Source organism: Pongo pygmaeus, chromosome 22, assembly GCF_028885625.2.
Source record: "Pongo pygmaeus isolate AG05252 chromosome 22, NHGRI_mPonPyg2-v2.0_pri, whole genome shotgun sequence".
NCBI classification, from domain to species: Eukaryota; Metazoa; Chordata; class Mammalia; order Primates; family Hominidae; genus Pongo; species Pongo pygmaeus.
The window spans coordinates 54681188-54709012 of NC_072395.2; the positions used below are offsets into that span (position 1 = coordinate 54681188).

The 27825-nt window shown below is 53.0% G+C and overlaps 1 protein-coding gene across 2 annotated transcripts; it reads right to left on the bottom strand.

The window, feature by feature from the left end:
• On the bottom strand, positions 1-27825 carry RIPK4 (receptor interacting serine/threonine kinase 4). 2 transcript variants are annotated; one of them, XM_054468918.2, is made up of 8 exons: positions 27595-27825; positions 17293-17584; positions 11877-12025; positions 9924-9973; positions 7305-7463; positions 6465-6568; positions 4523-4787; positions 1-2634 (listed from the first exon to the last, which is right to left on the bottom strand). In XM_054468918.2, exons 1-8 carry the CDS (start codon positions 27774-27776, stop codon positions 1475-1477), a joined length of 2361 nt encoding a protein of 786 aa, XP_054324893.2. In that variant the 5' UTR covers positions 27777-27825; the 3' UTR covers positions 1-1474. The 2 variants fall into 2 exon arrangements, with proteins under 2 accessions (XP_054324893.2, XP_054324894.2); XM_054468919.2 differs by lacking the exon at positions 17293-17584 and having other exon boundaries at positions 27595-27823.

The window sequence follows — 27825 nt, forward strand, 5'->3', positions numbered from 1 at the left end:
AAAGTAGGCAAGTACTTTGCTTTATTGACATCAAATGGAACTTTTTGTCCCTCACGCAGTCCACACAACAGTAGCATAATATAGTAAAGGTACAATGAGGCATATTAAAACATAGCCAGTTTCAACAGCTTGGATATTTCCTGCCATGGAAAAGTATCCTGCCCACAGATTCACATTAACATACATGGTACATTAATATCAATCTCTATCATATACCAGGCCACAGTACATGTTTGCACACAGGGTCACGTTCTGCAACAAACTTATTCTAACAACAGTATTCAGAAGGCACCCTATGGGACACAGGTGACAGTGAAGTTACGAGGCTAGATGGCCACATCTTTTACATCCAAGAACCGCCCTGGGGCCACACCCCAATGCTGAGGTGCGGAGGCACATCTGCAAAGCAGGTCAGAAACACTCCCCCCATACCCCAAAACACTATCCCTATCCCAAATCACCTAACAAAAATGAGAGCTGGAAAGGGCGCAGATGAGCAGTGCATCTACCTAGGTAATACTGTCTACGTCTAGGTAATACTGTGTCATTTTATCTTCAGACTATGTGGGGAGATAAAAAACACAGTTTCTCCTGCACCTCTTCCCCAAGACTGGTGCACTCCAGCGACCTGAGGGGGCTCGCCTCAGTCCCCAGGACTGAGGTTACAAAGGGAGAATTTTTTAATGACTCTTATGCCTGTGGCTCTAGAGTTCCCAAAACATCTTAGGCAACGAGAAATGAACGGCAGCTAGTACCATGTGGGCATGTGTGGGCGATCGTCCACAAGGACTCACCAAAGTAACAGACTGGAATGATTAAGAGCTGGCCACACATACGTCCCGCAAAGCCGGCTGCTACCATTCATTCCTTGTTGCAGAAAACATTGTTTTCAAAGCCAACCCCACTACTCAGTCATCATTTACAGACTAGACTATCCAATGTTATGAACATTTTTAACAGGTTTCAAGCAACAGCTGATAAGGCATTCATCTCTTAAGATATTTTATAAAACGATTCCATGGAAACTTTAAGACAGGCCTCTCTGCCCACCGTCATGTATGAAGATAAAAAACAGTTTCCCCTGCACCTCTTCGCTCAAGACTGGTGAGCTCCAGCGACCCAAGGTGGCTCACCTCAGGAGAGAGTGGATGCTTCCACGCCTGGGACTTCATCACTGAGAGACCAGCCTCAGCGGCCCATCAGGAGCACAACGAAATGATTCTGACCCACGGTCCCTTCAGACAGCAGGTGCCTAGATCGATGATGGAGCAGGCATGTGCACCTGAGCCAGTTTCACCTGGAGGGGGACACTCCGGTCAGCAGCAGCCGCCTCCCGATGGCACCATGTCACCTCTGCTTGGTCAATGTTTAGGTAAGCCACAACAGGGCCCCACGCAGGATCGTTCCATCCCCACGAGGAACACAGGACAGGACAAGAGCCCCACGTGGACCCCTGGTCTCCGCAGGCAGCCAGCTAGGTCTTGCTTCGCCGCAGAAGCGTGGCTGCGGGGCCATGGCCGCCCTGGAACTTGAGGCTCTGCAGGTTGATGTGGGCCCCATGCCTGAGCAGAGTCTCCACCGTCTGTGCGTGCCGGCCCTGAGCGGCCAGGTGCAGCGCGCTGAGCCCCTGCTCATCGAACAGGTCAATGACATCGGCGCTGACCAACTCCTCCACCACCTCCGAGTGCCCGTGGGCGGCAGCCAGGTGCAGCGCCGTCTGGTTCAGGGGTCCCCGGGCCAGCACATCGGCCTTCTCCTCGACAAGCAGCTTGACAGTGGCCAGGTGTCCGTTGCGGGCAGCCAGGTGCAGGGCGGTGTAGCCGTCTGAGGTCACGGCCTCCTTGCCAGCGCCCCGATGCAGGAGCAGCCTGGCAGTGCTCGTGTGCCCCGTCTCTGCGGCCACGTGCAGGGGTGTCTGTGCCAGCAGGCTGCAGACGTTGACGTCAGAGCACAGGTCGATGAGGATGCGGGCCACGCGGTAGTGCCCGCGCTGCGCGGCCAGGTGCAATGGCGTCCTCCCATCCAGCGTCTGGGCATTCACGCTCACCCCCGGCTGCTTGGCCAGCAGCTTGACGATGGGCAGGTGACCCTGCCAGGCAGCATAGTGCAGCGGCAGCCAGGCATCCTTGCCCTGCAGGCTCACGTCCACGCCTCGGCGCAGCAGGATGCGCACGATATTCTCCTGCCCGTGCTGGCAGGCCACGTGCATGGGTGTCCGACCCTCAAAGTCTACCTCGTTGACCGAGGCGTTCTTCTCCAACAGCAGCCGCGTGCTAGACTCGTCCCCGTTCTGGGCTGCAAAGTGGAGGGCCGTCCACTGGTCCTCATCCTTGGCGTTGACACTGATCTTTCGTGCCAGCAGGAGCTCCACGACACCCCGCACCCTCCTCTCCACGGCCATGTGCAACGGGGTGGAGCCCCTACGGTTGGTCAGGTTGGGGTTGGCATTGTTGAGCAGCAGCCACTTGACGCACTCCTCTTGCCCGGCCTCCACTGCCAGGTGCAGCAGGCTGGCACCGCTGTCCAGCGCCAGGTCCACGTCCTGCGGCTGCAGGATCTTCATCAGTTTGTTGGTGTCCCCGGACACGATGGCATCCACAAGCTTCTTCTTCTGGACGTCTGTGGTGCCCAGATCTGCAGGGAGAGGAGAGGCAAAGGTCAGAGCGTGGCTGCACACCTAGGGACGTGGCGTCTCTGGGAGCCTGGCTGTGGCACTCAGGTGGAGGAGTGCCATGGCCTCCAGGCTGCTCGCTGGTCACCCGACTGTGTTTGAGCATTGTCTGTGCCTCATGATTAAGGTCAGTCCCAGCGGGAGTCCCGGGGCAGGCCGGCGAATGTCTCCCAGGTGCTTGTTAGTCGGTTTGCAAAATAAAACCCTCTCTTGCCGTCCTGCAGGGTGGTGCACCCCCTTGGTGCTTAGAGATGGCAGTGACTGCAAACACTCCTTCATTATAGAGAGAAGGAAAAAGGGCACAGACTAAAAAGACCAGGCCAGAGCCCCCATTCACCTGGAAGCCTTGGCGCCTGCCACCCACGGACGCCCCAGGCCTAGCAGCCTGCAGAGATGGTGACCAGAGCTGGAAGGGGCTGCTCCAGCTCTTGCCCCACCTCAAAGTGGCACCTCCTGACCTGGGGAGGTCAAATCGGAAGTTTTCTATGATAATCCTGAAGGGACCAAGCCTCTCGTTTCAGGAGGACGTTAGTCCAGCACTCAGGATGAAAAGTTGTATTTACCACAAAAATCCTACTGTAGTGCCTAGAATTCTGAAACCCTGAAATGAGACTCTCCTCTGCCCTCATGTGAAATGCATGGGGACTTGGAAGGTGGCGGTGGTAAGGTGTTAAGAAAACGGAACCCTCCCAAGTCAGGCTTGGTGTTTGAACACTGGCATTCCAAGTGGAACCAGTAAAGTAATTCTCTCTCGAGCATGAAGACAAGATGTCATTTCAGAGTATTAGACCCAAAGAGAATGTTCTAGAACGTACTTCTCCATGGGAGATGGTGGTATTTCTTTCTGCTCAGTCTTAGACTTGGCCCTGACTCTCCTCCTCAACCCCATCACCCACTGCTTATCTGCCGTCGAACCAGGTCTTCCCCACTGTGTCTATGTAGCATTTCCTTAAAACAAGACACCCTCCTTTGCCCCCAATATTCTAATCTAAAAATCCCAGGAAGTCTGTAAGATCCAGGAAAAGTCTTTGCCTCCAAGAGGATGTTCCCAATCCACCAGGAAAAGCCAACTTCTCCTTCCCCCCGAGATTGCAGCCTTGGCCCTCAGCCCCCGTGGCTGTAGCCCTGAGTGTAAATCCCTGTATTTTCCATCAGAGCTGCAGCCCCTTCAGGAACAGGGCAGGACCACATCTTACCCCTGCAGCTGGCAGAATGGAGGCCAGAACAAGCACCAGGTCCGGCACCCTGGGGCAGGGATAGGAAAAAAAGCACCTTCCAAAAACAAAAGCCATCAAAATTAACGTAAAAAGATAAGATTAGCTAAATGAGAAGTGGTCCTCCCTAACAGGTGGTTTGCAAAGGTGGCCTGGTGTTAAAACCTCCAAGGATAACCAACACATTACTAGGCCTGGACTACTGTGAACGGGAGCCCACATATGCGAAGGCGTGGGTGTGTACCCAGCAGCGTCTGAGCAGAGGGTGCAGGACTGCCATGCCCGAGACAGGAGGCCCGCGAGGGAGTGGGGCTCAGCTCCTGCCCAGGCTCACTGCACTGGATGGGGTTTCCAATCTGTAGACCTGAGGTCAGCCTCCACCCATGGCACTGGCACAGGCAAGACTGTTGCACGGACTGGTGATGTGGCCTGTTCCCCACACATGCTAAGTGACATAAGACAGAGCCAAATGCCCAACACCCAAAATTAATTACTTAAGACAGAAAGAACACAAAGAAGAATTCTTGCTGGGTCAAGAAACTGTCCCCTTGATTCCGTTTAGCTTCTCGCTAAGTCCAGTCAACTGTCCCGCCGAGCCCAGCATCTCTCGGGACACAAAGAAGCATCCCCAACTCACCGCTGGTTGAAGGCTCCCGCTCAAAGGACAGCGACAGCGAGCCTCTGGAAGAGAAGGCGGAGTCCACCGAGGACACCCCAGAGAGCCTCTTCCCACTGCCGGACGATGGCAGCTTGGACTCAGAGGAGCTGCGGCTGAGCTCCTCGGGGCCCTCGACAGCCTGGGAAACTCCAGAGTCCAGCTGCGAGAGCAGCTCGGAGAGGCTGTAGTCGTTATCGAAGGTGGGGGCAGAGGCCCGCTTGAGCCTCGCAGACACGGGCACCACCTGCGAAGATGCAGAAGAGGGGGTGGGTGAAGACCCTGCCATACCCTGCGTGGCCCGCCCATGACACAAACACAGAAGAGCAAGGTGGGCCACGGGAGGGAGGTGGGGGAGGAAAGGACGGACCCTGGAAGCAATGCAGATAATCTGTTGGTCACCGAGCTCAGACCCCGCATCGACACAGCACTAGGGAGCTCAGATGCCATGTCCGCACAGCGCCACGGAGCTCAGACCCGGCGCCCGCACAGCACTTGGGATGCTCAGACTCCGCGCCCGCACAGCACTTGGGATGCTCAGACTCCGCGCCCGCACAGCACTTGGGATGCTCAGACTCCGCACCCGCACAGCACTTGGGATGCTCAGACTCCGCACCCGCACAGCGCCAGGGAGCTCAAAGACTTGGAGCTACAAAGACTTGCGCTGGCCCCACCCAGCACAGAGACATCTTAAGGAAAGATCGACTTCATGAAAGCGCAAAATCCAGCCTCATGCAGCTCTGGATGCCATCTGCTCAGTAACACTGCACAGAACATCACCCAGACAAAAGGCAGGCAGTGTCAAGCTGCAGAGTGTGAAGCATGCATGGCGGGACACAGCTGCCCAGCACAGGCCAGCGTTGGCAGGAAACGAGAGGATAGACAGGAACTGGGCAGGACCCCCACACATGGCCACAACTGCGACCTCCCCGAGGAGCCACGTGGGGCTGGCGTGGGGGCTGTGTGGGGAGGAGGGAAAGGGGAAGGGCCCGGCTACAGGGATGAGGGGTGATCCAATCCGACATACACCGATGGGGCCTTTTAAAGGGTCTCGCTTCATGGACTGCAGGAGCAGCAGGTTTCTGGTGGGTGAGTGGAATCTGACAAGATTTCACGCTTCTTCCCTTAGGCACACCTGTTTGCCCAACTCCCCACCCTTCGTGGGACGGCTCGAGGTCCCGCACTGTTGCTGGGTGTACCGAGCCACCCCCACATGTTGGTTGCCTTCTTTCCCTTATCAGGGCCCGGGTCTGCCTCTTTACCAGCAACCCCCGGGCGCCTTTGCTTCCAGACTCACTGGCACACATGCACTTTATGTTGAGACAGTGAGCGCACCCTACGTATTTCCTGATCTCCTGAGCTCACACTGACAGCCTGGGATTAATTGCCCAGCACCAGATAACACGTTATAAAGCTCACTTATCAGCTCTGCCTCACAGGTCTGCTCCAGTCTCATTACCTGAAAAGGTATTTAGCTAGCCCTGGCACTTGGAACTTCTTATCACATCTGAAATCACCTAGGTGGCACTCATCAGAGTACAGACCATTTATGGGCAGCTATAAAGGGACTGGATCCCCGAGCCAGGGGTGCAAAGACACTCAGACACCACTTCTCCCTCCTCGGCTGGGGCTGTGCCTTCTGATCCCCATGGTTCCACACACATCCAATGAGTGGCTATTTAGTGTCAGGGAAGCCCTTCTGCCACTCACACAGAATCAGACAGGAGGTGGGGCGGGGATGCAGTCGGGCAGGTGGACCTGAGCCCCCATGGGACCTACACTTCTAACGGAGTTGGGTGTGGGATGGGCTCAGAAGAGAGGGAGAGTGGTCTGGGCGGTGGGGGAGTCTGCAGAGAGGAGTGGTTTGGAAACCCCTGCCTGGAAGCCGAGGAGACAAAAGACCGCTGTGGGAAGGACCCGTTACCTCGCTCCTGGGCTCCGGGGGGCTTTTCACGTCCAGATCATGAGCAGTTTCTTTCACTTCATCATCAGGCTTTTCACACAGGTCCTCGGTTTCAGAAGTAATTTCTTGTGGGGAAGAAAGGGGACATGTCACTCAGATGATGACTTCTGCATACACACGCGTTCCATATAAACGCGGGGCCCCCACGAGCTGGGGGATTTCTCACACACCTCGGCCCAGGCTGAGCTCACCAGGCAAGCCCAGGGGCCCTACATGGGCGATTTGCTGGCCATACCCAGGCCCTCCATCGGTAATCATTTGAAGGCCTCACCAGACTCAAAGCAGAAGCTTTCCCCGGGGATCGCCACCTGCCAGTCACAGGGAGCAGAGCTGCCAGCACCTGGCGGATGAGCTCCCCATTCATCCCGTTTCCTGCCGTAAGCTTTAAATGCAGCAGTTTCCATCTCATCAGGGTGACTTTCCTATGCCAGAGACACATCTGTCCCAGGAAGTCACCTCCCCAAGAGAAGGGCAACGCCGCCGGCCACCGGCCAGGTAAGTCCCCGGGAAGAGCACGGCTGCACCTGAACTTCAGGCTCCCATACAGACTCCTCTGGGCGGCAAGCCCAGCCCTGGCGGGGAGCAGGGGGCGGATGGTTGGAGGCGACTCAGTTCCAGCTGCTGTGGCTGAGCTGTGAGTACCAGAGGCCACAGGCAGGTGCTGGGGCCAACCCATCTGTGCAGGGCTCATTTCGGCCCACCTGTTACATGCCTTGTTTCTCACTCTGACCCTGTCCTGTCTGTCACCTCTGTCTCCTGTGACACCCACAGAACATGGGGGGGAGACCCCAGGGTACTCACCTTGGAAGGTGGGCCGAACTCGCGGATCCCCCTGCCAGCACCGCTGCATGAGGCGTATCAGGTGGCTGCAGGCACGCGGCCGGGCTCTGCACACGGGCGGCAGCTCGGGGCGGTGGCCCTTCACCACCTTCACCATGATGTGCAGGATGTTCTTTTCATCTGCCAAGGGAAGGATGCGAGTCAGGGGCTCTGCAGGGCTGGGTGGCAGCATCTCACTCTTGGGAGGAAACGACACACTCGCCGGGGGTCACAATGGGGCCATCCCCACACCACCCCAGGGAGACGGCTTCCCCTCCTGTTTCAAAGGCAGAGCTTCCTGTAACCCTCACCTCATGGTGCCCCGTGCTCTCTAGTTTCCTAGTTTTGAAATCGACCTCTTTCCCTGGGTTCTGATCTACCAGATGGAGTCAGTGTGTTTGGTCACAGAGCAGATCTTTCTGGGCATCCCATCCAAAGGAAGACGAGGTTCAAAGGAGAACAATATCTTATGAGGCTCATTCCATCAACAGCCCAAGCCAGCAAAGGGAATGAGGCTCACTCACCATGGAGGAGCCACAGCGTCCTACATCCGCAGAGACCCAACTCTCTCTACAATGGCGAAGAAGTCTTCCTCAGTTCCAACTCCAATCCCAAGCTCAGGTCCCCAGCTGGCCTCCCCTGCAGGTGCACCAGGGCTGGGGTGTGTGGGAGGGCTCTTTCCCTTCAATTCACCATGTGGGGCCGCACCTGTCCTTTCCGACTGCCTTCACTAGCATGCATGGGCTCTAGCTTATTATTATTATTATTATTATTATTATTATTATTATTATTATTATTATTATTGCTACAACTTCTACCCTGACTGGGAAGGGCCCAGGGTAACTTCCAGTGGGCCAAGTTCTTTTTTCTGCTTAGCCTGGACCCTCAAGGTGGACCCCAAGCTTCTTGTTCCCAACAGCCCTCTCTGCCCTCCAGATCCAAACACACCCGCCCACGGAATGGCAGCTCTTTGGAGAGGCCATGTGCCTCAGCAGGCGTGGAAAATCAGCCGGGAATCACCCACGGCTGCCAGGATTCCATACGATGTTTTGCTCCACTTTCTCATTAAATCTTGTGCAATAAATATCTTAAGTATTTAACAGGCTATTTCCATGATTATTCAGACTTCAAAACTAACAGCTCCTCTAAATAAAATGAAAGCGAACTGAAGTAAACACCTGGAATGTTCCCTGCTGCCAAGCACAGACTAGAAAAGCTGGGGAGAGGCCTTGTTCTCCTGCACTTTGAACCCCCTCCTACCTATTAACCCATTTTTGCCTGAGGTTGCAATTTTTTGAATTTGAAAAATCAGACCTTGGCAATGACCTTGAACAGTAGGATATGAATAATTCCCACATGCTTAGTGTTCCAATAACGGAACACTGCGTATTCAGCAATAAAGCACAAGGGCTTGAGCCTTGACCTGTCCCCTGTGCCTGGCTTCGGGTGTCACATCTATCAGACACCCTCATCTATCAGACACTGCCTCATTTCACAAGCCTTCGGGCTGCAGGCCACTGTGCAGGAGAACGTACAGAAGGCAAGAAAGGTGACGGGCGGTCAGACAACACAGACGGACACCGGCCGGCAGAGGCCTGGCACAATGTGTTCCGTGCTTTCTACTGGCATTCTTTTAAAGCTGCCAAGATACTTGATCTTGCGATGCTGGAAGATCTCTTCTGGCTCCAGCACTTTCCCAGACATCAGCTCCTAGTCTGAGCCCCGACTAACAAGGGGCTAGGCCTTGACTCTCATCTTCATTTTTAGACACTTTCGCTCATACCACAAAATATCATGAGTAGCCCAGAAATGTCTTTAGAGGAAAAGGGAATCTGTCCAACAAAGCTAAAAAGTCCTGGACTTTTATGATAAGTCAGTCAAGGTGTGACAACTTTGAGGATGGTGTTCGGAACGGTGGCTGCCTGGCTGGGGAAGGAAACACTGCAGCTCTCAAGCTGGGCAGGGGCGCCGCTCCTGCAAGCAACTCCATGGCACTGAGCGGCTCTGGAGGTTGGCTGCGCAAGCACGTGGGCATGTGTAACGTTCCTGAACTGTATGCTTCACACGGTTGACATGCTAAGTTTTGTTATGTGTATTTTATTACTATGTTTTTAAAAAGTAAACAAAAAAGAATTAGCTGGAAATAGCAGCACAGGCAAACCCCTGGAGACAGAAAGCAGGTGAGTGGTTGCTGGGGCTTGAGCAGGAGGAAGGGAGAGGGACTGCACAATGGCCATGGGCTTTGCCTTCTAGCATGATGAGAATGTTCTGGAATTAGACAGTGGTAACGCTTGTTCAACACTGCCAGTGTAGTTAATGTCACTGAATTATACACTTTAAATGGCTAACATGACCAATTTTATGTTATATATATTTTACTACCAAAAAAAAAAAAAAAAACTAGTTGGCACCTAAAAAAATTCCATTGAACAGGCTCCTTCAGATCTGTGTCTTTTCCTGCGTGCAAATTACACCACAGAGCAGCACCTATGGGAGTGTGGATCACAGGCTCTGTTTTAGGATAGAGAAAGGACAACAAGGTGTCCCCCCATTATTCCAGGAAAGACAAGCACATTACACCTCAAAGACAGGTCCACTCACCTGCAAACGGCTTCTTCTGTGTGAGCACGCCCCAGATGACGATGGCAAAGCTGGAAGAGAAACTAGGCACGTTAGCATCTGACAGCCAGAGACTCAAAGCCGAATGCGCTCATGCACAGCAACAGGCATGAAGAAACCTGTTCTGAAGCCTTCCAAAGACAGAGCCTTGACACCGAGATATTTCTCCTGTTTTTAAAAAGAGAAAATTCTCTATAGTGAAGCCCAGCACGTTGATAGCTCAGATGTCAGACAGACTCAAGTAACTTCGCCAACTGGGCTACAATCTTCAGGCAGCTTGAGGGACTCCCAAAGAGGGTGCCACCCTACGCAGGGCGTGAGCTCCTGGGGAACAGCACCTGTGTGCCTCACTGTCATCTTCTTGCAAGCACCGGGCACAGAGCACCTGCGCAGGCATTTACTGAAGAAATGGATGAATGAATGATGGGCAACTCCCATGCCCTCCCCCAACAATGATTTCATTCTCTGAAAACACGGATTCTGGTTCTGATCAGTGTTCCTAACTTAGGCTTGCTGAGATTTCAGGGTTCCTAACAGAGGCTCACTGAGATTTCATCGTTAGAGGGTTGTTAAAGAAAATGCACAGAAAATGTAGGAGACAACACAGCTGAATGCCCCAAAGCCTTTTTCGGGGGCTGCTTAGAAATATATAGATAATATGAGGGATATGTTCACGTACATTACTCTGGATACACCAAAAAAAGTGCCCAAACTGATTAAAAAAAAAAAAAAAGAAAAAGAAAAACAGAAGTCCGAAAACTGAGCCTCCAAGGAGCACTGAGTTGGTGAGAGTGGCTGTTTATAGACACCGAATTCACCATCGAAAATTAGTTCAAATGGCAGGTTCAAAAGCTGGAACTCCAAACTCTAAAATAAATGGAGAGGATCTTACTCTCCCCAAACTCTACAAGCTGTGACTAGTCTCCAAAATGACACTTCCAAGCAACTCTCAGCTTAAAGCCCCAGCTAAGCACATGCACAATGGCCACTGTCAAACCAGTCAGCCTGGGCTGCTGGCGGCAGCAATGACCAAAAGGCAGAGCTCACACGCTGGGTCAGAGTCACTGTGCCGCAGGACAAGAGCTACAATGGGAGGCTTAGTGCCTGCTCACACGCTCCCACCCACTTTTCTTCTCCAAGAAGTCTGTGTGATTATGACCTTTACAATTTGAAAAAGGAAGGGACTAGGTGACTTGGGGATTGATCTCTGACCAATAAAAGTTAAGTGCCATGAAGAAGATGAGCTGCTCACCTCACAAAATCAGAGTGAATTTCGGAAAGTACAAACACACATGCGTATAGACACCCGGACCACTGAAAGCAGCAGGTTCTTCCAACAGACAAGCCACAAAGCCCACGGGTCACAAAATCACCAAGGCTCTGACAGGGCAGGGCTGTCAGCCTGGCTCGAATGTGGACCCGGGAACACCCTTCCTCCTTGGCCAGCAACACTCCCAGCAAAGAAATCCCTGAACTCTACAAGCACCCACCCCTTCCATGTGGACTTAGCCCCGTTTGTTTGTTTTTTTCTGTTTGTTTTTTAGACAGGGTCTCGCTCTGCTGCCCAGGCTGGAATGCAGTGGTGCAATCATGACTTACTGCAATGTCCACCTCCCGGGTTCAAGTAATCCTCCCACCTCAGTCCCGAGGAGCTGGGACTACAGGTGCACGCCACCATGCTGGTTTTGTATTTTTGGTAGAGATGAGGTTTTCACCATGTTGCCCAGGCTGGTCTCAAACTCCTGGGCTCAAGTAATCCTCCCGCCTCGGCCTCCCGCAGTGTTGGGATTACAGGCGTGAGTCCCCGCGCCTGGCCTGAGCCCCATTTCTGACTGGCAGTAAGAGGCCTTCCTGAAAGCTGCAGCTCAGGGCACGAAGCATTAAGGTTGAGAGCCCCTGGCACCCACAGGGGATGGGGGGCGACATGTCACACACCTGTATACATCGTGCTTGGTGTCGAAGAGCCGGCTCTTCTCCCTGATGCGCTCTGGAGGGAGGTAGGCGATCGTGCCAAATAGGCCATCCATGCTGAGGTCATGCGAGTGGGACAGCCCGTTGCACTTGGCCAGCCCAAAATCAGAAATCTGCAACACAGCCATCAGAGCAGGGCTCATTAGCCTGCAACAGTGATATTTTATGATGCTTTATCAAAAGCTCCCTTCTGCAATCTCAGAGGGTGGGTGAGAGCTTTCCAGGAGCCCCTAAGAGCCGTGTCTGTGCCTCTCCAGGTAGCCCTGCCCCAGGCAGGGAGGCAGACAGATTCTGGGGCAGAAGCAAGCCTGGAGGCATTAGGAGCAGCACATTTGATGGGCAGGTTAAAGAATCGTACTGTAAGGAAGGAGTTCTCTGGGACAGAACTCCAGAAGAATTAGAATCCACCTTCTGTAAGGCATCATGTTTGCCACTGTGGTTGAGAGCCAGCTGAGCCGGCATAAAGGGAAAAAAACAAGCCTTAGAGGGTTCAGGTAAAGAGAGACACATGTGAAGATCAGGTCTGCTCCTAGGGAAGTCGGGGAGCCGGTTATGCAACCTGCCAGCTGGGGAGGCTGGCGGGCAAGTGGCTGCAAGTCCTTTAAAGGGAAACACACCTTCAGAAGCCCTTTAAACTTTAAAGCAAACAAAACACACGCCTCAGAGCCCCGTCCATCTGGAGTGTTTTGTGATCAGCAGACACTGGCTGGCTGCTTCAAACACATGTGTTCCAGTAAAGGTCTGATAAACACCTCTGCTGGCAGGGCCCGGGCCCCAAGGAGCACTGGCCACCAGCTCCTCCAGGAATGCCCTCGACGTCTGCATTCGGGGGAGGCAGGTCTCAGGTCTCCTTCGGGCAAAGGTGACCTTGGAGCTCACTGGGGAGACTTCACAGACCCCCGGTCTGACCTCTCTCGGGGACATTCCCTTTCCTGCCAGTGTCCTCCCCTCTCCAGTGTAACTCCGTCCCCTTCGAAGCTGCTGAAAACCATGTGTGGGATGAAGCCACAAGTCATCAGCATTAATGGGACTCTTGATCCAGGGGGCGTGCTGCTCTCAACTCTCCTTCAAGGCATATGGATTTTTTAAAAAACCCTTTTCATTAACTCTTGAGCTCCTCTCAAACACACCCATGTAGTAACAGGAAATGAGGCTGAGTCAGGCCTTAATTCTGGGCTGGCCATGCCCATGTGGTGAGCCAACAGGACTGCTGTCATCAGCACCAAACAGCAGGGAGAATTTATGACCCGTGACTCGGGCTTCCAGGGATCCTGAGCACATCTGCAGGGAGGTAGGGGGGAAGGCCTGTGAGAAGGGACTGGCCCTCCTTCTCTGCAGCCAGGAGCACCAGGACAAGGCCTCGACTCCAGCGGCTCTCATGTCCTCCCACTTCCATTTCTCCCAGGGCCTTCAGGCCTGCACCGCCCTTGAGAGCCACACTCTGCACTCCAGGGAAAGCGCCAGCTCCCCAGAGGAACGCCATCACCCGACCCTGCAAACCCCGGCGGCTGCTGGATGCTGGGACACAACAACGTGTCCTAACTCTCCAAATAAGCTCCAGAGCACAGGAAGTTTCAGTTCAACAGTCGTCAGTGGCTTGAAAGGCTTCAAATTCGGAAACGGGTTGAACAATGAGAACACATGGACAGAGGGAGGGGAACATCACACGCAGGGCCCTGTCGGTGCATAGGGGAAGAGGGAAAGGAGAGCATTAGGACAAACACCTAATGCACGCGGGGCTTAAAACCTAGGTGATAACCTAGATGGTTGATGGGTGCAGCAAACCACCATGGCACGTATATACCTATGTAACAAACCAGCACATTCTGCACATGTATCCCGGAACTAAAAGTAAAATAAAAAATAATAATAAAAAAAAGAAAGCATCACACACTTTCTAGGCAATTCCTTCTCCCCCTGTATGGTTGAATGTAGGAAAAAAATATCTCCCTCCCACGGTTAGTTAAGGATCAGACTCACTGTTCTAATCTTACCTGTACAAGTTAGTAGCTCTGTGGCCCTGGACTATTAGCCTCTCTGTGCCTGTTTCCTTTTTTCATAAAAGGAGGCAATAACAGTACCCATCCTGTAGCTTTGTTGTGAAAATTAAATGACATCTGAGATCATTAAGAAAGAAAAGAAAAGAAAAGAAAAAGACAGGGGTGCAGAGATCTCAGCCCGGTGCTTCCCCAGGCCTGCAGCCTTTTCTCCTGTCCTTGTCAGACAGAGCCAGCCACTCCAAACTATACTTGGTGAAAAGAAAACGAGCAGAAATTCTCTGTAAAACCTCTGGCAACAAAATGCAAGCTCGGAATTGAGAATTCTAGGAGGGTCACTGACCCTCTCTGTTCTGCTCCCTCCATGTCTCGGACCCTGGGCCAGCTGCATTTCCCCTCCGCCCTTCCTCATCTTCCCACCCAAGCTGCCCCTCGCCCCGTGTCCTCAACAGTGAGCCACTGTGGCATCCACTCTGACCAGCAAATGCCTCAAGAGTTACAAACACTCTCATCAGCACCCGACTCTGCATCTCTAAGAGCTGAGGGCTCACAGCTGCCCCCAAGCACATGGCCCTTCAACTTCAAGGTTCTGCTGTCAAGACTAAGAAAGCAGCCTGCCGGGGCTTGGCTGCCTCTAAAAGAAAAACACTGCAGAACATGACCTGCGTGTGACCCTTTGAAAAGCGTCTGTTCTGGGCTAACTGGACATATAAACGCAGCCTGAGATTTTAAACCAAGTTATTTTATCTTTAACTTGAAATTGATTCCAACCAATATCTTAATATTGGTATTTAGTATATTTAATGTTGAATAATATCAAGTATTAATTTGATACTATTACTTTATATACTATTTATATTTATATACTTTATGAAGCAGACAAGTTGCTGTGATATTTTCAGTTTGAATCAAGCTCTGAGCACCGAGGTAGCCCATCTCAGAGGCAAATGGCAGGACTGGAACGGCAACTTAGGATCTAATTTCAGGATTCTAGATTACAGTTTTCCTGCACTGAATAACTGTCTACTGAGGACTGCCCAGAAGCCCAGTGGCCAGTCCATGCAAAGCTTCCACACTTTGTCTTCAGGAACAAAGGCGCTGACTCTCAGAACCCCAACACACACTCCCTGCTGCCCTCTACGCACACCAGTAGCTATTTCGAAGAAAAAATAAGTATGTCACGTAAATACATTTTTCTGTTTGTTTTTGGGCTTCTTGATGGTGACTAACATGCCTGATTAAGAAGGACGTCACACAAAACAATCTTTCCTGCGGCCTGTCAGGGTACACAGGGCCCTAAGATGTCCCAGGGGCGCCACGCAGAGATGTCCTGTCACTTCCTGGCCAGCACCCGGCATGCCTTCGACAGCAGCCTCCCTGAGAAAGCAGTTCCAGGCAGCATCCACCCCCTGCAGCCGTCCTGAAAGACAGGGAAGCCCTGCTGCCTGCTGCCCCTGCAGGAAGGCCCAGAGCTCTCCCTGTGTCTCTTGGGCTGTTCCTTCACCTAAAGGCTCTGCTGCCGCCTGCCCCCGACTCCTGAGGGCAGAAAAGCCTGACCCTGTGTGAAGGCCCAGCCCCAGGAGCACTGCCACCCCCTCCCACAGGGCTGCCTCTAGGCCCTGCCTGCGGGCCACACACCCTGCCCCCAAGTGACTGCTACGTGCAGTGGCCATTTGGTTTCTTTCATGTCAAGCACGGTGGCAGGCGAGGTGGAAATCAAGGTCTCCGCTCCGTGACTTACAGCTGGACGATCCTGGCTGCTAATTTACTCACTCTGAGCCGAGACTCAGCGAGAACCAGAGGCCACCATCCACTCTGCACCTCTGCTCTGAGGATGAGGGCAGCTCCCGCAGCTGAAGCCTGTGGCATGCCCTTTCTGGTATCTAGTGCATGTTGGACGGCAGAGCTTACTAGTCATTAGGGCCCCAGGGCCTGCACTACCTAGAAACAAGCCTGTAAATGTTGGCAGGAATGGAGGGTCCGCATGTGAGGCCCAGCCCTGCCCGTCACAGGAAACGGGAATCCCAGGGGTCCCAGAACATAAGCAGATGCGGGAAACCACCCGAGAGCCGGTTCAAGCCAAGTCATTTGATTTTTGTCTCCATTATCCCAATCTCCTACTTCACTTAGCAGGACGGTGCTTCATCTTCTAGCTGAAATCTTATTACTGGGCAACACCTACCTAAGAGACAACTTATAATTACTGCCTGAAGTGAAAAATTGACCTCCTCGCCACCATCCTGGCTGAGCAAGGCACGCAAGATGCACTCGTCCGCAGAGTCTGGGCACAGGGAGCGGCCGTGCGCATGCCACACGGGCCGCCGCTCCCGTCCCACCCAAGAGCTCAGGGGCAGGGCCAGGCCCTGAATTCAGGTCTCTCCTAATTAATGGTCAGGCCATTAGAGAGGCCTGGAAGTGCTGTGCCACCAGGAACAGCAGTGCAGCCAAGCCAGGCAGGGGACTCCTCTGCTTGTCCCCTGCATGAACTACATGGATCCGGGCCATGGCTCTTGGCTCCTCCTCACTCCCAGGGCAGACACCAGTGTCGTGTGGACCAGCATATCACCCTGGGCCTCCCAAGAGCATGTGAACATCACCACGTGGGGAAAAACTACAACGTGCCAGGTGTAGCCACCACATGTCAATGACAGTACAACCCTAGCCACGAAGGCCATCAAAGGAGATACAAGGAAATACAGCCCTGATGCAAAGGTGATGATGCTGACACCTGCCAAGGCCCAGAGGCAACGCTGGTTTTCAGTTAAATTATCTCTCTTACTTTTCTGTGTTTCAAAAACCTATCAGCGAAGCAAAAGCAAGCTCCAGCTCCCAGGCCTTGCACTAATGCAACACGCTGCCACTCCGCACTCTACGCGGGGGCAGAGAGAGGCAACGAGCCCCTCCTCACGACCTCTTTCCACAGCACTTTGAGGACCCCACTGCAGAGGACCCCCACATTCCCACCACCCCGAGCTCCTGAAAACACTGAGGGAAATGCGTCCCTTCGTTGCAGATCCTGAGGTCTCGCAAGGACACACCTGGCCCACGGGCTGATTTCTAACCTGATTTCATAAGACCAAAACCCACAAACCCGTAATCTTTTTCCGGAATGAGTCACATGCCAAGATTTGGGGGAACAGCCCCCATGTTCACCAAGCCTACCCTCCAGCTACATGGCGTGTGGTTTTCATACCGACCAGGACAAGCTTAGGCTCCTGGAGTCCTCATGCTGCAAAAGGCCTCGGTTTCAAGCTCTTTCCTCCAAGAAGAACCACCTCCTCTTCCGCCCTTGTCCTGACCTCAGGGCTTCACCCCTTGATACCCTGCTCCCCAAGACACACGCCCTCCCTGCCCAGCTCTCTCGGGCACCATGTGGCCCCCACCTTGACGTGGTAGTGGGCATCCAGCAGGATGTTCGCAGGCTTGAGGTCCAGGTGCAGGAGCGGCGGGGCCATGCAGTGCAGGAAGTTCATGCCCACCGCCGTCTCGTGGATGATGCGGAACCGGAGATCCCACGGCAATGGCTCCGAGGCCAGCAGCTTTTCCAGGGAGCCCGTCTCCATGTACTCCATGACCAGGCCGACAGGTTCGCGGCAGATGCCGTACACAGGCAGGATGTAGCGAAACTTGGCCATCTCCATCTTCTTGGCTTCTTCCAAAAGCTCCATGCGCTCCCTGAAAAAGTTCAAAGGCATGAAGAACACGCAGTGGTCACTCAGTCACAAACATGGAACAGCACCCTGGCCAGAAGACGACTGGCTCCAGAGGGCTGAGCAAATGCCTCAAGTGCACACACATGGGGCACACTTTAATGTCACATCACGAATGCAGGGCTTTCCAGACTCTCAGTCCTGAGGCTGCTGAAATGTACCTATGCATCACAGGGTTATCACAAGTGAGGAGGAGGGAAATTCTAATCGTTTTACAGGTAGCACTGATAACACATGTGGGGGGTCCACGTGTGTGAATAATTCCACAGGCAGCCATAAGCCAAGGCTTGGGGGTCTCAGAGCCTGCAGGTGCAGGCCGATAATCCCTTCTCCTGGGAGGAGGGAAGCAAAGTCGAGGTTCCACTCAAGGTTGTAACTAGGCAACTAGGCCGGGCACGGCGGCTTCTGCCTGTAATCCCAGCACTTTGACAGGCCGAGGCAGATGGATCACCTGAGGTCAGGAGTTCGAGACCAGCCTGGCCAACACAGTGAAACCCCGTCTCTACTAAAAATACAAAAATTAGCCAGGCATGGTGGCAGATACTTATAATCCCAGCTACTCGGGAGGCTGAGGCAGGAAAATCACTTGAACCAGGAGGCAGAGGTTGCAGTGAGCTGAAATCATGCCACTGCACTCCAGCCTGGGTGACAAAGTAAAACTCCATCTCAAAAAAAAAAAAAAGTTGTAACTAGTTATGTTCAAGGAACCCAACTCACCTTCTCGGTTTAAGCCCAATACCTGAGTTGGCCCAGTTATTCCTGAATCCAACCTCACACTCAAACTAATGAAACAGCATAGGTCCGAAGCATGGGGTTGCCAACAGCCAAATCCAACCAGCCATTTTTTAAAATAAAAAATATAGTCCTGGTGTGGTGGCTCATGCCTGTAATCCCAGCACTTTGGGAGGTTGAAGCAGACAGATCACGAGGTCAGGAGTTCGAGACTAGCCTGACCAACATGGTGAAACCCTGTCTCTACTAAAAATACAAAAATTAGCCGGGCGTGGTGGCACCTGCCTGTAATCCCAGCTACTCAGGAGGCTGAAGCAGGAGAATCACCTGAACCTGGGAGGCGGAGGTTACAGTGAGCCAAGATCGTGCCATTGAACTCCAGCCTGGGCAACAGAGAGAGACTCCATCTCAAAAATAAATAAATAAATAAATAAATAAATAAATAAATAAATATATAGAGAGAGAGAGAGAGAGAGGTAAAATGTAGTAAAATAGACATAACATAGTATTTATTATTTTAGCCACTCACAGGTGTACAATTCCCTGGCATTACACACATTCACAATGTGGTACAACCATCACAACTATCTATACGCAAAACTTTTCCATCATCCTCAACAAAAATTCTGCACCCATTAACCAATAACTCCTTCCCTCATCTCCATCCTCAGTAACCTCTTTTCTACATTCTAGGCAAATTCATATAAGCACAAGCATATAAAATTTGCCCTTCTGTGTCTGGCTTATTTCATTAAGCATGTTTTCAGGGTCTATTCACACTGTAACATATATCAAAACTTCCTTTTCATGGCTGAATAATATTCTGCTGCATGAATGTACTGCGTTTTGTTCATCTGTTCGTGGGTGCAGGCCATTTCCACCTTTTGGCTCTTGTGGATAATGCTGTACATCTGCACACATTGGGGGACAAACGCCTGGAGTCCTGGCTTTCAATTCTTTTCGATATATACCTAGGAGCAGAATTGCTTGGTCACATTCTATGTGTAACATTTTGAGAAACTGCCGGATGGTTGCCCACAGCATGCCACCTTGTTTGTACAAATAAACTTTTACTGGAAGAAAGTCTCACCCATTCATTTAAACAGTGGCTGTGGCTGCTTTTGCACTTCAAAGGGGAGAGGAGTCCTTGCAACAGAGGCCCTGCGGCCTGCAAACCCTACAATGTTGCCTCTCTAGCCCTTCGTGGAGAAAGTTTACCAACCTCTGGTCTAAGGTCACTTCACTGGTACAGCCTGTGTTTTCACAGACTAGAATCTCAGTGCAATGGTCTGTATCAGCATCATGGGTCAAAAGTCTCAGAATGCGTTCAGAGTAAGAGGCTGAATCCCACGGACACACATTGGCCGTGCAGGATCTAGATCAGCAGCCCCAAACACAGACATGGTAGAAAGCACCCAGGAAGCTGGCTGGAATGCTGGTTCCCAGGCCTCACTCCTTGAGAATGCGTTCCAGGTTGGGGCAGGAAAATCTGTTTTTTTGTTTGTTTGTTTTTCTTTTTTGAAACAGAGTCTCGCTCTGTTGCCCAGACTGGAGTGCAGTGGCATGATCCTAGCTCACTGCAACCTCTACCTCCCAGGTTCAAGTGAGTCTCATGCCTCAGCCTCCAGAGTAGCTGGGATTACAGGTGTGCCACACTCAGCTAATTTTTTGTATTTTTAATAAAGATGGGGTTTTGCTGTTTGCCAGGCTGGTCTTGAACTCCTAGGCTCAAGTGATTCACCCGCCTCAGCTCCCAAAGTGCTGGGATTACAGGCATGAGTCACCGTGCCCAGCCAATCTGCTTTCTAATAATATAATAAGCTCCCTAAAGGAAATGTTCAGAACCACACTAGGAGAGATCCGACCTCCTACAGCAGGAAATCCAGCAGCTCCATGTCCCCACAAAGGCCACGCAAGGCAGCTGGCTGGGGTGGCCTCCAGACAATTCCCCCAGAATCCAGCATCCAGCCCAAGTCCCTGCCTATAACCCAGTGTCCGCTGCCACAGCAGGGGGGTCTTCTGGAGCTCGGACACAGGCCTGCTCCTCCCAGTGACAAACCCGGGAGCAGGTGCTGGGAAATCACTCAGTGGCTCCCATTTCCTCGCCTGCTGGTGAATCCAAAACAGTGCCAACAGAACACATCCATTTCTTAATGATCTGACCGCCCCTGCGAGAGTTCAGCCCCTCCTAGGCTTCCCTTACCGTAGTGAAAACACTTTCCCTGCAGGAAAGGCCAGCAGTAACCCCTGGATCCTACTGTTTAGCTCTTGCTGTGGAAATTCCCATACATCGGACAGGTACCAAAGGCTCGGAGATCTCAGCCTGTCTGCCCCCCACAATGCGAGCCCTGCAGCTAGGGCTCTGCATCTCAGGACATAGCCCACTGGTTCTCAATTAGAGGCAACTTCACCCCCCAAGAAACACTGGGCAATGTCTGGAGAGATTCTGGTTATCACAACTGAAGGATGCTACTGAATATCCTACAATGCCTAAGACAGCCCCAAGGCTAAGAATTACTCAGCCCCAAATGCCAATGGTGCCAAGTTGAATAACCCCAATGTAAACCAAGTGAGTGCATTTTCAGCCAATAAACTACTACTGTCCAGAATCACCACTTCAGCACTCCCAGCACTCACCTGACCTATATTTTAAGCAGTTCTGGGTATTGGCAAGTGCTCGCTTGAATCCACCATAAGTCAGAACTAAGGACAAGAGGTCCCTTTCCCGTCTTCGTGGTGTTTATGTGTACCCGCTAAGGAAGAAGATGGAGAATTACCCCCAAAAGAGAAGTGTGGTTGAAAAATCTAAGCCTCTTGAAAGGAAGGTCCCGGGAGCTATGGAGAATCAAGTGAGATCCAAAGTCAGAAGTCAGCACAGGAAAGGGCCCCTGAGAGCATCGGGAAGGCTGAGACCTGCGCAGAGCCCAGGGGCACCTGGGAGGCCAGCGGAGCGGGGCAGTCGCTGTGGACCCCCTTGGGCTTGGCAAAGCAGAGAGGGGAAGCCAGCAGAGGACACACACTCTGTTGGAAGAATCTGCAGGACGGGTCCATTGACTGCATGTGGAGGAGAGAGGCTTGCAGGACCTCTCTGGAGCTGCACCAGGGGTCACTAGGCAGCCCCCCACGGTGGACATGGGAGCACCCCAGGAGGAGCAGCTGGGGGTGTGGGGGGTGGGCAGGTCAAGAGTGTGTCTGAATACACTCAAGGAGCAAAGAATCCCACTGGCCTTGGGAACAAGTGAAGCAAGTATCAGGAATGAACGTGAAATTATTATGAGACAAAACTTAGGGTAGCATGGCCTGCTTTCCTAGCACTCTGGTTAAATGACTAATTAATGGAAAACAAGATGCCCACCAGTGTGCAGTGCTAGCCTGTGGGGGTCCCTGGGCTGAGCTGAAAGCTGCCCCATCACCAGCATTCCGTCGGCTGCTTCCTCCCTCCAGGGGAAATCCCTCTCCCTGCAGCCACAGGCTTGGGCCAGGCTCTGGGACTCATCAAGGGATGGGGGGTGCAGATCAGATCGTCGGACTCTCAACCCTGTTCCCAGTCTCAGTGAGCATTGGCAAAAAAGGAAGACGAGGGCCTGATGCCAATGTCAAGCATCAGCTAAAATGAAACCGGTCACCAAAGAAGGAAAATGACACCTCTCAGCTCCCAGCCTTTCTCCTCCTCTGGGAACACCGGTTGGCTGAGGCCCTCATTTGTTATTTAAAGGAATACCAGCACAATTTCCAACCCGGCAACAGCCACTAACTTCCAAACCATCAGACTGGGACATGGTACCAGCTGCTGCTTCTGTTTTATGTCTTGTTAAGAATCAGAGTTATGATTTGTCTGTTTCTGATTGCTCAAATGTGGCCAGCTTGCCGCCTCTCCCCTACCGGCGTGGCCTCCCTCCTCCGGACACTCTGCCCCGGGGCGCTGGCGAAAGTCCTTCCACAGGACTCAGACCCACATCCACTGTGCAACCGTGTGAGGCGCACCCTCCTGGCCGGAGGGTTTTGAGGAAACGACAGTTTGGGTGTTTAGAGGCCAGCCATTCGCAAGGGTCATTTTTCCACATTAAGTAGACATTCTGAGAGTGAACTCTCTAAGCCAAAGCTGACTGATAACAAACACGTATTCTGAGAACAAAGTCAATCAAAAGAAGGCTGAGTAGCTTATTAAGTGGAAGCTCTGAGCCACTCCGCAAATAGTGTTTTCTTTTATTTGCCCAAAGGGCTTAATACATAAAACCCAGGTGACTTCTGATTGCAGAGCGAGCTCATTAGCGACTCTAACAGCTACGGGCTGGCAGCAGTGCACACCCCTCCCCAGCGCACCGAGTTCAGCAAGTACTTTACTCTCCCTGCCCTGGGCTCTTTCTGCAGAACAGAGACCCCATTTACTTTACTTTAAAAGAAACAACAAACAAAAAAGGGCCACTGCTACCTGTTGGCTCCCGGAAGCAGATCCGACTAGAATCTCCTAACGGAGTCTGCCCCAGCTTTGCGCAACTGCCTGAAGGGAGCCCGGCACGACTTCCCCCTTCCATGGGCCACACATTTCAGGGCATTTTCTAGAGGAAAATCAGCTGTCCTGGAAAAAAAAAAAGTCATTGTTTCTGTGGACAAAAGTGTCGTGACAGCACGATCCAAAGTGGCTTGGGGTAGACAGGATTCCAGCCGAGGAAGGGGGTCCCGGGACCCCCCGGGACCGCCCCGTGGGAGATCTGAGGCCCAGGAGTGGAGGTGGGGCGGCTCCCTTGCCTACCAGCCTGGATTTCACTCAGAAGCACCAGCATATCCTCAGAAACTTTCCACACTGTTTACCATCCAGTAACCACTGGGCCAAAGCCCACACGACACCTCCTTCCAGCCCCTCTTCAGGTGCTCCCTAGGCGCACATCTGGGAAACTCCAGCGGCTTTAGGAAGCTCCAGCCCTTCTGGGGTCGGGGGTCGCCCGACGGCATTTGCAATTCAATAGGCCTGAAAGGGCCTCTTCGCAAGCTGCAAGAAGAGGCTTTTCTGATCAGGGAGGTTAAGAAGTGCTCAGGTACTCGGAGCACAGAAAGAACCCACCAATTGCTTTTGAGCAATGGCACTATTTTTTTTAATACATTTTTTTCTCCTAAGCAGTGTTTCTGGCTTATTTTAATGATTCTGGCTTATTCTGATGACCACACAAAAGGAACTGTAGATTTATTACTATTATCATTATTTTAAGACGCGGAGAGATGCCGAATCCATCCTAGGTGGTGGGGTGGCGGCCAGGGAGCACAGAACATCGCACAGTCACATTCGCATCGTCTCCAAATCGCATTTCTTACTGTTGACAGTGAAGTCGACGTTTCTGGGTTGACCAGAACCCCCTCTCGTCGGTGTTAATTAAAACACACCCGAAAAACTGTGCCTCGCTCCAAGCGCAGCTAGGCTTAGGCACAGTTCACTGGGAGTGGCGTCCTATTCCCCTCTCCCCTCTCCTTCGCTGCTGGGGAAAGCATTACTAATTCTGCTTCCAGGAAGGAACGGGAAAAGCCCCCCCCCCCCCGCAAAAGTGCCCTGGTCCCTGTTTTGGGTTCCACATGAAAAGTCTCTGGGCATTAATTAGGATTAACTTGGCGTTCAACTTTTTAAAGTGCTACGGTGAGTAGCACTTACATGAATTCGGTTTTCTCCTCATTTAGGGCTAGCCAAAGTGTATTTCGTCCTCCCAGGGAGGGCACTGGAGTAGCGAGAAACACGAGAAATATCATCACACCAATCATTTCTAAAAGGAACTTCCTAAAGAAGTCCCAAGGTTCTTCTCCAGGCTCAGAAATTCCAAAGACCTGTGGACCAGGCCAGCTGCGGTTTCCCCTGCAAGCACGCATCCTGGAAAGGGGGAAAGAACGGCCCCAGGACATGGTCTTGTGCAAGTGGAGAAGCAATAAATGAAGGGAAAAGTGAGAAGCAGGGAGGTGGGGGAGGCGGTGAGACCGCTCAGGTAACAAAGAGCTCCGAAGGAGAAACCTAGCAACTACCTTCGGGAAAACGCAGCCGGAAAATGTGTTTCATCATGTGTTAGCTGATGCCTCTCATCGAGGCCTTCTGCACACCAATCCAATTATGTTCCCAGGGAGCCTCGGAGGGGTTCCCACACGGCTATTTTTAAAACTGACAAGAAACGGGCTTGTCCAATTGTCAGCTCTGTTGTTACAAACCTGGGGTTTGCTCAGGCTCGCCCCGACCAGCCGGGGCTGAATGTGGCAGGAGCGTCTCCCAGCCGGCGCCCCGCAGGCACTGGCTTCTTCTGAGCATCCCCTTAGCTGGGGGCTGGTAAGGGAGGAACGGGGCCTTTGGGATCACTTTATTCTCTCCAAACTGGTCACAGCACCCATCCGTACACCCCACCCTAGGCCCTGTGACCCCCACAATGAGGGTCAGCCAGGGAGGCCAGCTGTCTCTCCAAAGCCACCCCACAGGACCCTCCGAGGCACCGAGCCCCATGATGAAGGTAACCTCAGATCAATGGGGTGTCACCTGTGAACTACCAGGAGGGCCCCTTGGCAAGCACTTCCTGTCCCTGGGAGCCTCGCTAAGTGTCTGGGGGCTAGGCAGCCCCCTAACCTTTCCTGCACAGAAAAACATGCTCACATGGCCTGGTGCAGCCTGCTCATCAAAGAAGCCCCGAGCAGGTGCTGTGGCCAAGGGGTGGCTAAAGGCCGGGCCCAGGGGAGCTGCAGGGAGCCAGGAGACCCCAGACCACCTTGAGAGGCAAGCAGCGTTGGCCAGTGAAAATCAGCCTCACCTGCACCTGTATCTGTGGTGGCTCCTATGTAACAAGTGGACAAGACCATAATTGACCCCGGGCAGCCTGGAAAAGGCCCAGACCCATGTGGCAGGGGTGAGAGGGGCTGTCCCTCCGAGAAGAGAAGAAAGACTTAGGCAGAAGGGGTACAGGGCCGGGGGCTGCACACAAAGACCCTAGGAAAATCCTATCCCCCAATTCAGGGAACATCTTGCAAATATGAGGGGCTGGGGTGGGAGGCAGCTTGTCAGAAAAGCACTGAGAAATGTGGCAGGGCAAGTGGCACAGCAACTACTTCAAGGCCTAGGTGCAACCTTGTGAGACTGCAATGCAACCAGCTCCTGGAGCACAGCGGGACTGATGTACATTCCTAACAAGAACCTCAAGCTGAATACAGTCAATAATTAACCTAAAAGAATCAACTTCACAAACAGCCGGGGTTTGACCAACTTCTCAGAAAGATCAGCCACTGCTGCACATGGCAAAGCCCCAGCCTACTCTACCAGGCCCAGCAGAGCACAGGAGGTGAAATGCTTCCTGCTAGGCGATGCTGACCTCGACCTGGCCACCTAACATGCCACCACCTGTCTGCTTTGGGCAGGGCAGGAAAGTCTTCCAGTTAAAGTACAAAACACTTTTCAACCAAGCTATGCAATATCCTAAGTGATCCGCCTCAAGTGGAGAAAGCCTCCCTCCAACTAGGCCATCCAAGAAACAAGGGACTGGTCGCTAGAAATAACAGAAGATCCTAAGGATGTGAGCTGGTGAGTCAGTCCGGGGAGGTGCTTGTTTACTTTGCTCTTCCAATACAAGAAAGTGGTGTTAAAATTTTGGCTGATGATTAAAGCTCACACACATCCCCAAGAGAGAAAACGAATGCCCCCATGGAGAGGGTTCCCTTTCAGAACCTAACCACTGGCTGGTATTCAAAGTGGTTTGGATTTCATCAAAATAACCACAGCATACCTCCCGGCCTGAGAAGTTCCGAGGATCTGAGGCAGGGGAGAAAAAGTGCACAGCCTGGGCCAGCATCTCACCTTTGAACTAGTGGTGATTTGATGACACTCGTCACCACTCTACTGATGTTTCCAAGAAACACTGGATTTGAGGGTTACGGCAAAAAGCCACTAAGAGCTCTGCTGTGTAGTCTCCTAGCCAAGGACGAAAATGCAAAGGGAGAGAACGGGCCTCTCAACCGCAGAGGCGTCATAGTCACGGCATGGGGATGCAGCACGCACTGCCACCCCAGACACCAGCATCACAACGATTCTGCAGAAAAGCTGGGGCTTAGCGGCCCCATCACTCAATCAGCCGAGCATTCGAAACCAGGTCTGCCAGGCAGCAAAGGCTAAATGGTATTTTAAAAAGGAGCCACTTCTGAGTGTATGTGTCCAGGCAATCTCTAGGTAAAATACAAGCATAGCTTCCATGTAGAACGTAAGCTTCATTAAAGGATAAGTAATTAAAATGTGCTAAATTGAGCCTTACATATAAACCATCAAAATCAACTGTAAACAGTGAAATCTACAACAACGAAGAGGTACTGTTCAAGAACATTCTCCCTACCTCTCAAATTATGCACAGACAACCGACCCACCAAATTTAACAGGGGCGGCTCTGCGTCCTTCCCATTCGTCTTTGTTACCTTGAACACTCCTGCTAGGTAGGTACTGGCACGTTCCATTCTGACTTTTGGACTGGGAAATTGGGGTGCAGGAGGGCCCCATGGCACGGCCACGGAGCATGAATGCAAGGCCCTTCCCTAGCGGTTCGGTCTCGAAATTAAGTCAGCTAAAACGAGAGTGTGCGGCGAGGAAGCGCTGGGCGGACGGATCAACACCCCGGACCCGGTGCCGGACCCCACTGCCAGGCCCGAGCCCCGGAGCTCCAACGCGCAAGCGCCGGGCGCCCGGGAAGCCTCGCCCTAGCCAAGCCGAAGCTTCCGACCGAAATAATTACTGTCTTACACCAATTTGTGTTCCAAAGTAAATTACTAAGTAAGTCGAACGGAGGCTAACTCCACTCACAAAGCCCAGAGGCCCACGCGGCAATTTTTCTAAGCCCTGCGCAGACCGCAGCGCCCTGGTGGGTCCCGGGCGGGCCGGACGCGCCTCCCAAGGGCGCGAGTCCGAGGCGCAAGGCGAGCTGGACACCCCGAAAAACCGGGGCCACTCGGGGAGTGTCAGGAAGCACGACTGGGCGCCTTAGGACGTCCGGGCAGACGCGGCCCCCGAGGAGCCCCAGAGGAGCCGCCTGACCCGGCCCCGACGTGCGCGATCGCGCCCGGGCTCGCCAAAGCCCCCGCGCCCCTCCGGCCGGGACGGGCCGAGTGGACACTGCCGGAGCCCCGCGGCCTCGCCGGCAATTGGTTTCCCCCCCGAAGCTGCTCCGGGGGTGAGTTCGGGAGAGAGAGGCAGGACCCCGGCCCCGGCCCGGGCCCCAGCCGCCCCAGCGCCCCGCCCGGGCCGCTCACCTGTCGTCGACGTGCAGGCTGGGCGAGCACTTGATGGCCAGCCAGGTCTTCCAGTGGACATGGCGCACCTTGTACACCTGCCCGAAGCCGCCCGAGCCCACCTTCTCCCAGCCCGTGAACTCGCCCGCGTCGAAGGTGCGCAGCAGCCCCAGGGCCCATGGGGTCCCGCCGTCGCCCTCCATCGCGCGCGTCTCGCCAGCGCCGCCGCGGCTGCCCAGGTGCCCAGGTGCG